Genomic DNA, 15663 nt, shown 5'->3' with positions numbered 1-15663 from the left:
CATGTTTAGTGTGAAAGAGTTCCCTATAATGAGCTTTGTCCTAGATGGATGTTTCGGTGGCTATGGGGCAGCATAATGGCAGAGTCTATTCAATGGTCCCATTCTCAACTTTCTCTGTCTGTCCTCTGTGTGTGTGTGTGTGTGTGTGTGTGTGTGTGTGTGTGTGTGTGTGTGTGTGTGTGTGTGTGTGTGTGTGTGTGTGTGTGTGTGTGTGTGTGTGTGTGTGTGTGTGTGCGTGTGCGTGTGTGTGTGTGGACTTGAATACTTGAAAAGCCTGGTAGCCCATAGGCCTCCGTCCACTGTGCCACTCTCACAAGGGACAGCATTGAATTCCTGCATTGTGTATAAGAACATTTTCAGGACATCTTGTTGCCCCAAATTTACTGACTTCACTCTTAGGAATGCCTCCCACGTTAATCAACTCATTATCTTTATAGAAGCCACTTCCAATATGTGTAAGTATGCTTCGTGAGGTTTGACTCCCGGGTGACCTGGTTGACGCGCTGTGTTGTTATGTCCCAATGTTTGTACCATGTCGCTGTGTGAAGCAATGAATGAAACAAGCGATCGTCTCCGGTTTGTAGCCTGTTTATTTGCTCACCATGACACCAATTAGGCCTACTGTACATGTGCATACGGAATACGTTCGTATAGTTCCTCAGTGATAACAACAACATGTAACAATTGAGCTTTTAGCGGTCAAAAACCGTATGCCCTTCCGGGGTCAAACTAGCCTGGAAATCCAGACCCTGATATCTTGAACGATAGAGGGTCTGGCCACGATCAATAGTAATTTCCAACTCAAGGGGCGGCTCCTACTCGTGCATTTCAAATGCCACTGCACGCAGTTGGATAGCACTACAACCAATCAGAGCGATGCACAAGGCGACGTAAGCCCCTTTCGTTTAGCGAACAGCTGTTAAACTGTTAAATTAAACGTTTGCCGTTGTCGGTCGGCAAAATAGAACATTCCACTTACTTGCTAATGAAAGATTTGAGTGCCGTCTTCCAAATCGTTAAGGGTCGAGGCCAAAGCAGTCTCAAACTCACACAACATATCCGCAGCCATATTTGATGTTTACGGCTTCGACGTCGCATGCACGTCACTGTCGTCATCCGGTTACGTCCTCCCCAGAGCACCATATAAAGGGCTCTGGCGCGCCCATATTAGATAAAACCAATTGAAACCACCAGCCAGATTTCTGGCTTTCTTGATAAAGCTTCAACGGAGCGTGTCCAGACCAACACGCGCAGCAAATTTAATTTGCCAGCGCCTAGTGGCAGGTCTGGGAATGCCAGGCTAGGGTCAAACAACAAACAACCCGTGAAGTGACACACCTTTTATACCTGTGCCCTAGGCAATAGGGCAGTGACACCTGGTGGACAACACATGACATGACAAAATATTGACACCAAAAAATGGCTCTTACAATCTTAATCACTAAATTCACTCTCTAATAACCAGGTCATAAAAGCTACTACATCTCAACATGTTTGCATCCCGGAGGTTTATCTTGATCTATATTTAATTGTAGATGTCATCATCTTAGTGATATGTCAAAGGTTTGAATTGGCACCCTATAAAATAATTTATTTTCTTTAAACAGGTCCTTTTTCTGACCCAAAATAGTTTTTGGTGGCCAGGCCAACTAAAGTCTGGCGCTATTGGTGGTCGCCCCCAATTGAGACATTTCAGCGCCAGAGCAAAGAAAAGATTTCATTGTGTTGGAAGCGCCTTAAGTGAATATGTTAATCCTAATCTTTTTAATATCTTCACTAGAATAATACATTTTACAGAAACTAAGTGCACATTTAAATTTCATTCAAGTGAGGGACTTACTTTGTGTTTAACTACTCAAAACGGTATGAAGTTAATATCAAATGTGCAGTCTTTGTAGAAGTCCCACTTGGCACTGATTGAATTAAACTTTCCTTTGTTACTAAGAGGAATTGTTTTTTGAGAAAATCAAGTTTTTCACCGACATTTAATTACAAGAAAGGGTTGTGTACACTGAGAATCATGAAAGCATCTTAGCGGGATATTAAAACTCTAGAAATAGATGCATAAGAAGGACTTTTACAGCTACCACTCGAGGCACTACTAACTATACCTTTCAAGGCTCAAAATGATGGCACTCATGGTATGAAGTGTTGTGTTTGAAAATGAAATTTCCTTGAGGCCCCTTTACTTTGTGATGCTGACTCGGTAAGTGTTTGCATAGCCGGACTTGTTTGGGCTGCCTCTTCACAAAGCCACTGGAATATTGGATGAGACTGTTTGCTTTGTACTGGACAGAGAATGGATGTAACATCTTTCCTCTGCATGAGTGTGTTTCTCTACATGGCAGCTATTTCGTCTTGCTTAAAACAGATCTGTACTAGGGTAAACAGAGTGATACACTGTGGAAAAACGCACACATACATTCACCTCACAAAATCCCTTTAAAAAATGTAACCAATGGCCTTGTCTTCTACTTGAGTCATTTATTCTATGTGTGTCAAAACTCATGAGTCATATATAAACATTGACAGTGTTGTCAGCAGCCTGTTTTAATGTCCTGCGAAAAAAAAAACTGCCTTTGCCTGAACAGTGAACACACATTGCACAACGTTGCCTCCCTGACCCGGCAACTAAATCTCTTAAACCAATTTTACTTTCCCCGTGTCCGATGTTAACATTGCCTGCACACTTCATCTAAACCTTTAAGCTAATCTCATTTATTGTCACTTTCGCCCCGAAGGGATCTATCAGACCTCAGATACGTTAGAAGTTATAGATTGCCAAGTCGGATGCATAGCTATGGCGCCACAGATGTATCAGTGAGATGAAAGATTGTATTATAGGCATAAGGCAAACATTCATAATTCTTCAAACAGATGAGCCATAAATTCCCATGGATCAAATTGCTTGTTTTTTTTTCAGACCCACAGTCCTAAATCTAAATACACTTATATTATACATATGTACAATGATATGAAACAGAGAAAAGCGGAAACATGAACAAATTTGTGAAGCTAAAACTCACTAATATTTCAACTAATGTGTGTTAGTGAAGGACATTTGTTTAGTGCCGTCTAGGGCTGGCCCGAATGCCATTTTTCAGGCTTCGAGTATTTGTTGGTTTTTCCGAGCGAATATTCGGATATTCGTTCCAGAAAAACACACCGTCAAACCAACATTAATAATGCCAATGTACTCACTGAAACCAAGTGTGTGAGCCGAGACAGCAAGCTGCGTAGTTTGTTGATGCTTTAATAACTTTCGAACGGTAGTAAAGTCGGAGTTCCTTACTTTTTCCCCGTGGAGGCGAACAGCTGTTTTTCCGTTGCAAATCAGCTGTCCTCCGCGCCATCGTAACCCATACAGGAGCTTATCAATGCATCCAGGAACGTGCATCTTTTCGGCGATTTATAAATCCATACAAAGATCCAATATTGATAGTCTTTTGTGTCCATATTATATCCATTATTGACCGCGTATTCCAATGAAGCAAGCAAAGTAAGTCACTGTTGATGATGGGCGATAGCAGCGCTGCATTAGGAACGTAAACAAACAGCTAAGGTAAGCTAACGTTAGCATTACGCCAAGCATTAGGCTACTTTTCCTTCCAAAATCGTGCTAATGTTGTGGTATAAAGTTAAGAGGAACACATACTCTATTCTTCCTCCATCTCTCTCTCCCTACTGCGCTTGGTGCCGCTTTTAGTTTGCCTCGCTCTGGTAACATCACGTAGCCTACAGCTGCAGGGTTCAACTTTTGGAAATTGTTTAGAGTGAGACAGAAGCGGATTTCCCATGCTCGCGCGCGAAGCATGTGTTTATTTATTAATTTAAAGCATAATAATGGTTTTTAACACAAGTTCAGTTCAGTATAATGTATTTGTTTTAGTTAAAATATAGCCTATTGTAGTAATTTTATGATGAAAGTATAACTGGATTAATACCAAATGCCAGACTAGTGAGATGGGTGTTGGGCCTAGGGTAGTTGTTCGGGGTAGTTATTTCAGTAAAACTCTTAGTTCAGTTCAGCAAATATGGATACTGGATATTACTGATGCTCGCTGTTGTAGCTTCGAGTGGCAGATTTTGAGGCCTTCAGGATAGGGGTTTTCTGGCTCCCACTTGAAGCACTGTGGCTCCACACCAGCCATTTTGACCATCATAATGGACGACAATGTTCCTTCTAGGGCTAGTCTGTTTCTGGTGCTGGTCTTGTTAAGACCAACCATGGAGAAGACTATTACGGCGTCCGCATTTGAATGTGGGAGCACTAAAACCAACTTGGCCCCTCAACTAGTAGGTGAAAAATAGAAAAGCAAGTGCAAAACAAAAGCATTATCAGCTATGTCTTATGGTCTTCATAAGACCATAAGACATCCCACACACATACAGGAATAAGCTTTCAAAGTGTAAATTATATACTGTTCATAAAAAGTAGCTTTCCACCCTGTATCTGTTGCAATGGGCCCCTCCATCATATAACATGGGTCTGCAGACCAATCTTCTGAAATGTTTTTACAGTTGCAGAGTTTAAGAGTCTGGGCCTATTATCTCATAATCCATCTATGAACCAACTAGTTTCCACAATCTTTTTTTTATTTTTGCGGGGAGCATGCACAAGCATTATTCATAGAAAAAAAAAATGTGGGGGGCCCCACACAGGGTCTTGAAACGGGCCCCGAGATCGTTAAGACCGCCCCTGCACGCTTGTCGTGCCGCCTGACGAAACGCTGCGCCTTCTCTCTGCCCGCTCGCCTCTCCATTGAGAGTGCATTAGTGGGCGCAACAAACTCCTCGGCCCGTGTGAAACGGCCTTAACTACTGAACGAAGGAAATCAAATGAGTTTTTCCCCAAAAAACAGGACAAATTGTGTCCCGGGAGAGATTTTTCTTTCCCCGGGACAGCTGGTGAAAAAAGAGAACAATTTCGGGAAAACCGGGACGGGTGGCAACACTAGGTGATGGTGGTGACGGCCAGGATTTATCGAAGCTATATAAAAAAAATAGTTTGGCAGAGTTGTAATTTGCGTGAGAAATGCAAGGTGTGGCGTGGAGCGTGTGAATTGCCTGAAATGCGTGTGTCTCACTCTCATTGCGTGAGGGTTGAGAACCCTGCAGCTGATATCACCTGAAAGGACAGCGGCCATGACAGCGGCCAACTAGGTCAAAGTTCAAATAATTTGAACATATATTAAATGAACGTCTAATGTGTATTTTACAATTGTTGTATAATTTATAAAATTATTTTTTGACTAAATATGTTGCAGTTTGAGGTACTTTTGCAAAAAAAATAATGTTAATTTTTTTTTTTTTAAATGTTAAATGTTAAATCACATTAAGTAAATATACAGAGCCTATTTCATTTGACCAATGCGGTGTCACACATCATGACAAAATACCGCAAAAAGGTCTGTCAGACTGCTGTCAAAGTTCATACATGTGCTCCCTGCCACAGGGCTTGGTCATGGGCTGCCAGCTCCTTTTATTTTCAGAGCTGTGAAATAAAGCGATTTAGCTCCATCGTTTCATAGGTTAAGCTAAAGCCTCTCTGACAGCAGATACCACTCCAGCTTTCGGTTTGAAAAGGTCACTTTGTCAAGAGTGGCACCACTGTTATTAACCTGCTGCCGAGAGAACCTGTCTCATCGCGCTAACATTTAGCTTCAGACCTTGCTGTCTACGGCCTCAGCTGGCCTTTTGCCTTTTCTTTATTAAGCAACGAAAAATTATGAAGCTGTGCTCACTCACTCCCTTCCATGGTTGTAAATGTTTTATTATGATTTTTATTTGCATATTTATTATCCATGTGAAGGTACTTTTTTAGTTTATCTCCAGCTAATTTGGTCACTCCTTACTACAGATTTTCTATTCTATTTTATCTTTATTTTTTCTGTAATTCTTCTTCCACCTTTTTTTCTGTCTAGTCACTACAACACTCCCAGAAATTATCCATTTCTTTACAAATTAGCTTTTAATAGACCCGGGATTATGTTTTTACTAAGCACTGAGCAGGTATAATGGAGGGATTACTTTAAGTCTTAGGTGGTACTTTTTCTGGTTCAGGTCATGATCCAGTGAGCACATGGTTTAAGCTAACGTTTATTCCTAACTCATTCCCAGCTCATATTGTCATTTTAGTATTTGTATAATACTAATAATTATTAACTGAGACAATTCGAATTTGATTAACCTGGGTGGGCTGGATGTCCAAACCCCCTTAGCAACAAAAAACTGAAATATCTTTCCATCTAAAGATAGTTGTATTGACAGAATATATTAAGGGGTTCCATGTGGTTGATGAGCTAAGTATAGGGTGAAAAATATAGCCAGCCATCTGCCAGCTGTTTAATTTTACTGTTACCATGTCGAGCACTGTCTACTGCAAAACCATTCCATTAGATAAGGGAGCGAATGAAAGGCTGATGACAAAAAGTACTTGTAACATGTTTATCCTCCACTTCCCTCATAAACAAAGTGAAGAAATTACCTCATGCAGAAAGCAGACTTGACAATGTAGCCTTGACCAAAAGACACACAAGTAGGCTACTTAATAATACCATAAGAAACGTATAGAAGATATAGTTTTTTTGTTAATACACCAAGATACTACACTTGTACATTGTAAACCATTAATTGTATCACCTTTCACTTCCAGAAAGGGTTGTTGACTTGTAGTGCAACGATGACCGGCCAAATCTAAATGCCTTATTAGCCTAATTAAGTGAATCTTATTTGATTGTTAAAAGTGAATTGTTGTTGAGTTCAATAGGTATATTTTTGGTGTGACAGATGATGGTAAGGGAAACAGTTGCTGTACACTGTATTCATCGGTATGTGTGTGTGTAATCGAGGGTGTAATAAGCGAACGGGGATGAGATCAGAGCCCTTTTTAAGAGTCAGCTGCTGTCTGTGTGTGTGTGTGTGTGTGTGTGTGTGTGTGTGTGTGTGTGTGTGTGTGTGTGTGTGTGTGTGTGTGTGTGTGTGTGTGTCACGGTTTCCCTTTTACATGGGGATGACTCATAGGCGAGACTCAAAGGATTTAGTTCTGTACTGTTACTGGAGCTGTATTCGATTGATGCACAAATGTTCCTTATTTAAAGGGGACATATTATGAAAAACAAAACATTGCAGGTGTTTGGGCACCCTTGTAGGTTATTGGGGTCTCTACCAGCACACACAAGCTTCAAAAAAACAAATGTGTCAGTTTCTTCAGGGATGCTTTTTTAGAAAAAAGGGGGATTTGAAGGTTTCTTCCAAAAAACACAGACTGGTGACGAAACCGGTCGGTTTTCATTACCATAAATACTCCCACGGGAAAGCTTACCAGAAACTCGGTAGTTGATTGGCAAATCAAGACGCCCCGTTGGTAACCACACACAGCTGAGCCTCCACTCGCTCATGCAACAACAGAGGAGAAGCAAGCTGCAGTGTTAGCTCATCCTCAAGCTACCATCACACCCCAGCCTCGAAGCAGACCGGGGCTGAATGGATTTACTTCATTTTTTGTTGTTTGGCTATGCCCAGCAAAGGTTGACAATCTAGTGTGATCTGCTGTTATACTGGAGTGTGGAGGAGATTGTGCCTGGAAGACAGAGAGACACCATCTCTCCTCTGGAAATGTAAGTAGTCCTATTTAAAAACAAATCTGTCCGTTTATGAGTTCAATGTGTGTAATGTGCTTTAATTTATCCCTCCTATAATAACCAACGCCGACTGAAACGAGAGAATGTCTCTGGGTTAAGTAGTTAGCGTTAGCGTTAGCGCCCGTTAGCTTTTATGCTAACGGTTAGATCTGTGAGTCTGTCCGTGACAGCCCCTGTGTGAAAACAGTGAAACTGCGTTAGCGCCCGTTAGCTTTTATGCTAACGGTTAGATCTGTGAGTCTGTCCGTGACAGCCCCTGTGTGAAAACAGTTCAGTATAGCCCTTGAGCAAGGGCTATACTGAACTTATTAGTGGCCCATCTTATTTAATAATGGAAGAAAAAATATATTTTCATTAGTTTGTAGCTTTGCCATAACTACAGATGTATCATGTATGTAGGCTACACATGATGTAACATTGAATGTGCCATGTTTTACAGCTATCTGGGTGACCTGACGGAGCGTTGACCCACAAGGACCGTCACACTATCTGTTCCATCAGAGGACTGTTCACTGGGTGGAACAGGTGGTCTTCTTCAGGGCCCACCAGCAACAACTGGACAGTTACATACAATATGGCTTTGCTTCTGTTTGAATTATGTACACTTTATATTTCCATTTCACTGGCTATGAATAAACTGCTTTATTTTTAAGTATGGTTTTGGTCATTTTAAAATGTAATGATACTGTTTCAAAGAAAACATCTTCAGAGAGATAAAGGGTTGAATTAAAAAACGTATAAGTCAATGCATGTAGATCGGTCTGAAAACTAGTCCAACATCCTGACTATGAAAATGTGAGTTTCAAGTAATCCTTACACGAAGCAAACAGTGACAGTAAGCAACACAATACATGTTTTAACAGTAAAACTTTATTATAAATGAATGATCACAATACAAATGATACATTACCTACTAGGTATTGAAAGGGTGTCAGATAATTTGCAGCTCTGACTGTAATTGTTTCTATATATTTTTTTTTTACAAAAGATAATGTCTTTCCAGTGGATCTTGACATGATACATTCCTTTCCTGCCACGTTACTGTACATTTACAGCATGGCTTCACAACCAAAGCTTTCACTCCACTGGGTTGTAGATCATTCCCCAGTTTAACCTGTAGAGACATACATACAACGTTGTATGTTACAAGTTTAGAGAGTTTATTCATAAATACTTAGCTCATATTCTGTTACTGACTGTGACATATTTAAACTGTATTTACCTGAGGATAATGTCAGGGAAACCAGAAATCTTGATGCAATTTTCACAGTTTTCAGCTCAGACTCCTGCCTGACCAGGTTCAGTTGTAAAGCTTTTGGTTTAGAAGTGATAAGTGTGCTGATATTTGCTGTAGAAATGAAGGTAAACATGGTAACATCGATCTCCATGCTGCATTGGCCAAAAGTAAACAAAACTGACAGCTGGGCGTGTGCCATGCCCATATAGGTAGGTATAGAGTAAATGAGCAGGGCGGTGCATGCACGCCCATGTAGATAGGAGGGGGGTAGATGTCAAAACCAAATTTTTTAGGGAGAGGCCTGAAAAGGCCTGAAAAGGCAATGAAGAAATGGGCATTGGTAGAAAACTAATGGGCTTTTTGTACAATAGACCATTAAAACCTTTTCTAGTAGACCTCGGAAATACACATTTAAACCCGAGTTTTTGCATAATATGTCCCCTTTAAGAGAGTTTGTTGAGTATCTAAATCATGTTGTTGGGTGTATACTGCTGTGTGAAAACAGATGTGTTATGTACAGTAGCCTATTTTGTAGCTTCCAATGTTTTTTTATAAAGTTTGGGGGAAAAAACCTTGTCATCAAGGTTTTTTCTAACGTGGGTTGGACACTTCAAATCTATGCCCAATGAAAGGTGCCATTGTATTTGCCATTGTAAGTCTGAAAATGTTGGCCTCTGTGCATTGATTTTGATAATAATTTTTCATTTATACTTGTCTCTCAAATGAACCCCAGCTGCTGTATATGGAAGTACAACAGTAGGTTACTGGAGTGACAGAAATACAATATACTATATCCCTCATCACACTATACGTATTTCTCAAATCAAAATTAAGGAGATGATAAGGAGGTACTATTTTGCCAGTAAAAACACAATGAGGATTCAATGTAGGATTCAAGAAAAGCAGATTTCTTTCTTACTATAATTGAAAAATCAAACGGAAATGCTAAAATGATATGGAACCAGCTAAGAAAAATGACAGGTGATCGCCCCAAAGAACAAAATGCACTAGAAATTAAAATAAATAAACAACTAACAAATAATATTGAGGCAAGGTGCTTCACACCTGAGAATACATGCAGCCCTGCATTAGACACATGTCAATCAATCTTAAGTTTAATAAACATCACAGCATCAGAGGTATCACAGACCATTAAATCACTCAGATCATCAAGATGTAAAGATATTTTTGGTATGGATACAGTGATGCTCAAGGAGCTCAGTACATCAGTCCTTCGCCCTATTACAACAATTATCCATCTGTCTATTTCACAAAATATGTTTCCAAGCATATGGAAACCAGCTATTGTTGTTCCCATTTACAAAAGCGGAGACCCTCATTCCATGTCAAACTACAGACCCATCAGCATACTGCCTACAGTGTCTAAGATTACAGAGAAACTGGTAGCAAAACAAATCATTAACCATCTGAATACCACACCCTTTGCTCTCCACCCTATGCAGTTTGGCTTTAGAGTAAATTACTCCACTGAGTCTGCAACTTGCTACTTTACTGAAAACATCAGAGCTCTGTTGGACCGAGGTGGGGTTGTTGGTGCCGTATTTCTGGATCTTAAGAAGGCCTTTGACACTGTCAATCATAAAATCTTGCTGTCAAAATTATGCCATTTAAATTTCTCGTCAGATACGCTTAAATGGATTGAGTCTTACCTCACTGGCTGTTCTCAACATGTCAGAGTCCAGTCTTTTAAATCAGCGGCCCTCAGTCTGTCCACAGGTCTTCTTCAAGGATCAAATGTAGCACCTTTGTTGTTTTCACTTTATATAAACGACCTTCCGTCGGTCTGTTCTGATGTTTCTGTGCAGATGTATGCTGATGACACTGTAGTCTATGTCCATGGTAGTAATATCTCTCAAGTGGCAGAGAAGCTCACTAACGCTATGGTTACTATCTCAGCCTGGTTGAAGCAATCCTGCCTTCAGTTGAACACTTCAAAAACAGTAGCAATGTTCTTCACCATGTCCCACAGACATGTCAATGTTGAGCCGAATGTTTTGGTTTCAGGGGAAAGGCTGCAGATTGTGTCCGAATATAAATATCTGGGAGTTTTATTTGATTCAAAGTTGTCATTTACATCACATGTAAAAAGGGTCTGTAATCGAATCAAATTCAACCTCAGGAACTTTAGACACATTCGCCATCAAATGTCTATAGAGGCAGCAAAAATTTTCATGCACTCAATGATTTTCTCACACATCACTTACTGTTTACCCATTTGGTCACAAGCTACTGTTACATCCCTGAAACCTATACGATCACTTTACAAACGAACTGTTAAAATCCTGGACAAGAAACCTTGTAGATTTCATCATTGTCCAATATTACAAAAGCACAGATTATTCAACTGGGAAAACATGGTCAAATATTCAAATCTATGTCTTGTCTATAAAATCATTCACGGTTTATCATCCCCTCCGCTCCATCAGTTTGTCAACATCCGAACAGCTGATCACAGCAGAACTAGAAGTTCAGCAAGGGGAGATTGTATTATCCCTTTTAGGGCGAGTGTATTTGGCCATACTTCTTTCTCTGTTCGTGCAGCTACTGAGTGGAACCTCACCTCCATAGCCATCAGAAATCTGAACACATATAGGTCATTTAAATTCCAGTTCAAGAAATGGCTCATTGATAATCAGAGCTGTCTACATTACCATTAACCTGTTCATGGCATTGTCTGCTGTTGTCTGATTGTTGCTCTTCTGTGTTTTTATTGTATATTTTAGCTTAATAGTACTTTTTACTTTACTTACTTTTTAATAGTACGTTTTACTATAGGTATGCTGTGTTATGTAAATGTGTAACTTTATTTTCTTTTAGGGTGACTTTTACCATCGGTCTAGGGACTGCAGATGAAAAATAGCCTTCTGGCTAATTCTGGCATATTGACAGAAATGTTTGATAATATGCACTGTCCCTGTATTAAATAAAAAATAAAAAATAAATAAACAGAAAGCAACAGAACTGTTGGCAGTGTATATTTGCCTCAAGATGAAACATTTGTTTGTGAGGAAATGAGCAACTACCGTCTTATTGATTGTTCTCTCGCTTCATTTCCTGAACTCTCCGTACATGATTTATATGAGCATGTAGCCGCTAGCCTACATGTGGAATGTGCATAGTACTAGTGCTCTTGTGCCTGTATTTCCTATAACATCTCTGTCTCTCTGTGTTTTTCTAGATGTACCACTCGGACCACGGCGTTGACTTCCACGACCTCTCCTTTCAAATCCCTGGCAGCCCTGCAGAGTTAGACCCAGCAAGTAGAGTGTGAACAAAAACCCCTCAACACCACACCACACATCACACACACAGGGCCTCCCTTCTGCATCCAGCCCCCTACCCCCTGATCATGGACAGCCCTCCTAAGCTGTCCGGCGAGACCCTGATCGTGCACCATATCCCCCTGGTGCACTGCCAGGTTTCGGGTGGGCGGAAGGGTGGTTGCGGGGGCCCTTTGAAGAGAAACAACCCCTTTGGCCAACCGGAGAACCTGGGCTTAAGTCGCACCACTTCCCTCCCCGAGAGAGACGTCCTTCAGAGAGAGGCTCTCCTGTACAGCAGCCTGATCCAGACCTCCGCTCAAGGCTCCTGGACCGCTCACAACAAAGGCAGAGAACGCAAGAGCAGCGGCAGGGGAGGCAGCACGGCGAGCGACGATTCGTCATTCACCTCGAGCAATTCGGAGGACCAGCTCATTACGGCTCACACGTTGCCCAGGACCAAACCCAGGAACAGGAATCCGCTGCGTCGTAATCCGTTCTTGCTGAATACCGAAGATGGCGAGGATGACGAGGATGATGATGGAAACAACCTCAGTGGCTACCTCGAAGACTCCTCGTTCCACCTCCACAGTGACACAAACTCCGCCCTCGATGAAGGGATGGCCCCGTTCCACCTGCACGACCTCGGCTTTGCCTCTGAGCCCTTCCTCCTGCACAGTTCTCTGGGTGGAAGCAGGCAGCAGTCCCTGAGGGCCGTGGTAGCCTCCGATCTCTCCAGCCATCTCGAAGACCTGGAGATCCTCGGGTTGGACAGCCAGCGTCGCCACGGCAGCAGCGGCTCCAACATGTCCATGGATTGCGGAGAACACGACTGGGGTGACGAAGATGAAGAAGAGGAGGAGGAGGAGGAGGATCATCCCATGAGGTGCGGGCGCAGCAGCAAGACGGGCTCCTACTCCTCGGGCTCCTCAGCGCAACACTGCTCCTGCTGCGCACTCTCTCAGAACTACCCGCAGCACTTCCCCGAAACTTTCTCGGAGTGCCAGCAGGGCTACGGCAGCGACTCCTCTTGCAACAGCTCGGACGGCGTGCTGGTGAACTTCAGCGCCATCTACAACAAGATGAACAACGGCGTCCCGGAGGAGAAGCCACTGGCGCCCCCAGCGTCTCTGCACACAAACCTCAACAGCTCCAACGACCACTGCTGCACCGATCCACAGGGACACAAGCAAGACTCAACAAGAGGGGCCTTCTATTTGGACCTTCACACGTCCCCAACTGGACCTCCATTAACGCAGCAGCTACAACAGCAGCCCTCCTGCCTCGGTGGCACCTTCCCGCTCATCCGTGAACCGCACCTGTCCACCTCCTCCACCTGCTCCTGCGCCGTGGAGCACCAGGGAGTCCTCGATCTTGACGCCAACTGCAATTCCTTCCACCCCCCGCATTCTGGGTCGTCCGGAGACCTGGCGTCCTGTCTGCAGAGCCAGGCCCGGCTGGTCGTCGCCACCCAGAACTACTACAAGCTGGTGACCTGCGACCTTTCCTCCCAGTCGTCCCCGAGTCCCGTGGGCTCCTCTGTCAACAGCTGCTCCGACGAGCACAGCAAAGGGAGCCCCACCCCGACGCAGCCCAGCGAGTACTACCTGTTCAGGGAGAGAGCTGAGGAGGAGGGCCTGGAAGAGGAAGAAGAAGATGGAGGGTCTTCTAAGGTGAGTGGAGATTCCGACCTCACTCTCTAGTAAGAGGATACTGAATGGGAGGGATCGGTAATGAGAAAGATTACATGTATGCCGTTTCCTGTACTGTTAAGTATCAATATATCGATACATCTTAACTTTACATATTAATCTAAAACAAGCAGACCTGAAAATCACCTGGCGAGAAAGATGATGAGATACTTTACCTTATTTGAATTCAAATGTTGTATTTTATGCAACATTCTTGTTTGGCTGCCTACTGCCTATGTTTTGGCTCTCTTGGCAGTAGTGTGCTTGTAAAATGTTAATGATAAAGAACTCATTGAAGTGAAACGTGCAGTATTTGGTTGTGCCAGCTAATTGTCTGTAATAGTGAATGACATGAAAAATATGGAACACAAGAAAGCTTATCAATAAACAGATTTCCCCATTAATTGCATAATTTGTTATTAAGAAGAATTGAAAATTACTTGGAATTCAGCTAATTACCTAATCTAAAAAATTTACTTTAAATAAAAAAAAAATCTTTCACTGTTTGATTTGTCCTCCAGTTCTCATGTATCTTGTAAAACGCAGCTTGCCTGTGGTGTTATGCATAATTAATATTAAGGGATAAGTACTTTTAGTGATATGAAATAGCCTACAGTGGGAGTAGATAAAGGCAAGGAAAATGTAAGAAATATAAATGAAGAGCGGAGATACAAGAGATTAGATCAAATAATGTCCCACTCAACGAGGAAGGAAATAATGCAAAAGCAACATAAGGCATAATGCATAAATAGCAAATAAATAGTGCAATACATTAAACTGAATGCCATGTGTCAATGAGAATAACCCTGAACTTCAAATAGCCATGAGTGACACTGGTATTAGTCTGGCAATGGCCCCTGTCTAGGGATTTGTGATGTCATGTCTGGGGGATTATTTTAGCTGTTATGTGGATCTGAAGGCTATTACGACCAGTCAGTAACAGTGCTACTGTTTCAAAGCACATCTGATTTAAACGCAGTTCAGGCCTTCAGTTATCTTTGGATTTGTTGTGAGAAACGATTTTTTCCGGGACCATTTAGTTAGTGTTGTGTCAAAATCACTAAAGTTTGTTTTATCCTGCTGACAGGTTCACTGTTTTATTTAATTTTTATCAACTAATTTACAAAATTACATAAAACAATAACTTACAACTTAAAAAAAAGGGAATAGAGTAATACATTTCTTTCTTTTGAGTAGGCTAATGAAAAAAATAAATTCAGAATTCAGATAAAGATATTGACATTCAGAGCATTTCCATTAACTGATGTAGAGATGTCGATTTAATAAAAAATTGGAGAGCTCTCTTATCTTATAGAGCTGAATAAGTGTGACTTCCCACCTTTGGAGTATGCAAACCTATCAAATAGAAAAGGACAATAAATTACAAGACATAAAAATAAATATAAATGTGTGGCTCTTATACGTAGTTAGTTTATTTGACCTCTAAGCCTTGTTTGGTAATGTGCTTCTTATCTGATACACACTGGTGAAAATTTGACCGTTGTTCTTTCCTTATTTCCTTTCATTCAGAGACATAAAGATGATGATGAAGATGATGAAGAGGAGGAGGAAGTGGAGAAGAAGCACCACCAAGCGTCCGGTGTGTCTGACGCTGCTTCCGTGGTGCTTGAAGGCCAGGTGTACGTCAACGTCTCCCCTCCTGTGGGCACCAGCCGGGAACTTATTGGTGGAGGTGGAGGTGGGTCGTCCTCCTCCGCCGAAAGCCGTCCCCGCTCCCGCAGCTACGACCGCAACCTGGACGCACAGTGTCCGTCCCCTCGGCTGGGCTCTCTGGAGCGCATGTTGAGCTG

General features: G+C 42.0%; 1 protein-coding gene across 2 annotated transcripts in view; it reads left to right on the top strand.

The window, feature by feature from the left end:
• rusc2 (RUN and SH3 domain containing 2) overlaps window positions 1-15663 on the top strand; it is a 47645-nt gene that overhangs the window by 12360 nt on the left and 19622 nt on the right. For both annotated transcript variants that reach the window (XM_080046003.1, XM_080046002.1), the window contains exons 2-3: window positions 12080-13834; window positions 15383-15663. The exon at window positions 15383-15663 is cut by the window's right edge and continues 365 nt beyond it. In XM_080046003.1, coding sequence (XP_079902129.1) covers window positions 12251-13834; window positions 15383-15663 — 1865 coding nt within the window. In that variant the 5' untranslated portion in view covers window positions 12080-12250. The remainder of the gene's footprint in view (window positions 1-12079; window positions 13835-15382) is intronic.

The sequence above is a fragment of the Ammodytes marinus genome (assembly GCF_949987685.1).
Source record: "Ammodytes marinus genome assembly, chromosome: 2".
In the NCBI taxonomy this organism is placed as follows: Eukaryota; Metazoa; Chordata; class Actinopteri; order Uranoscopiformes; family Ammodytidae; genus Ammodytes; species Ammodytes marinus.
This window is presented reverse-complemented; position numbering and strand designations above follow the sequence as displayed.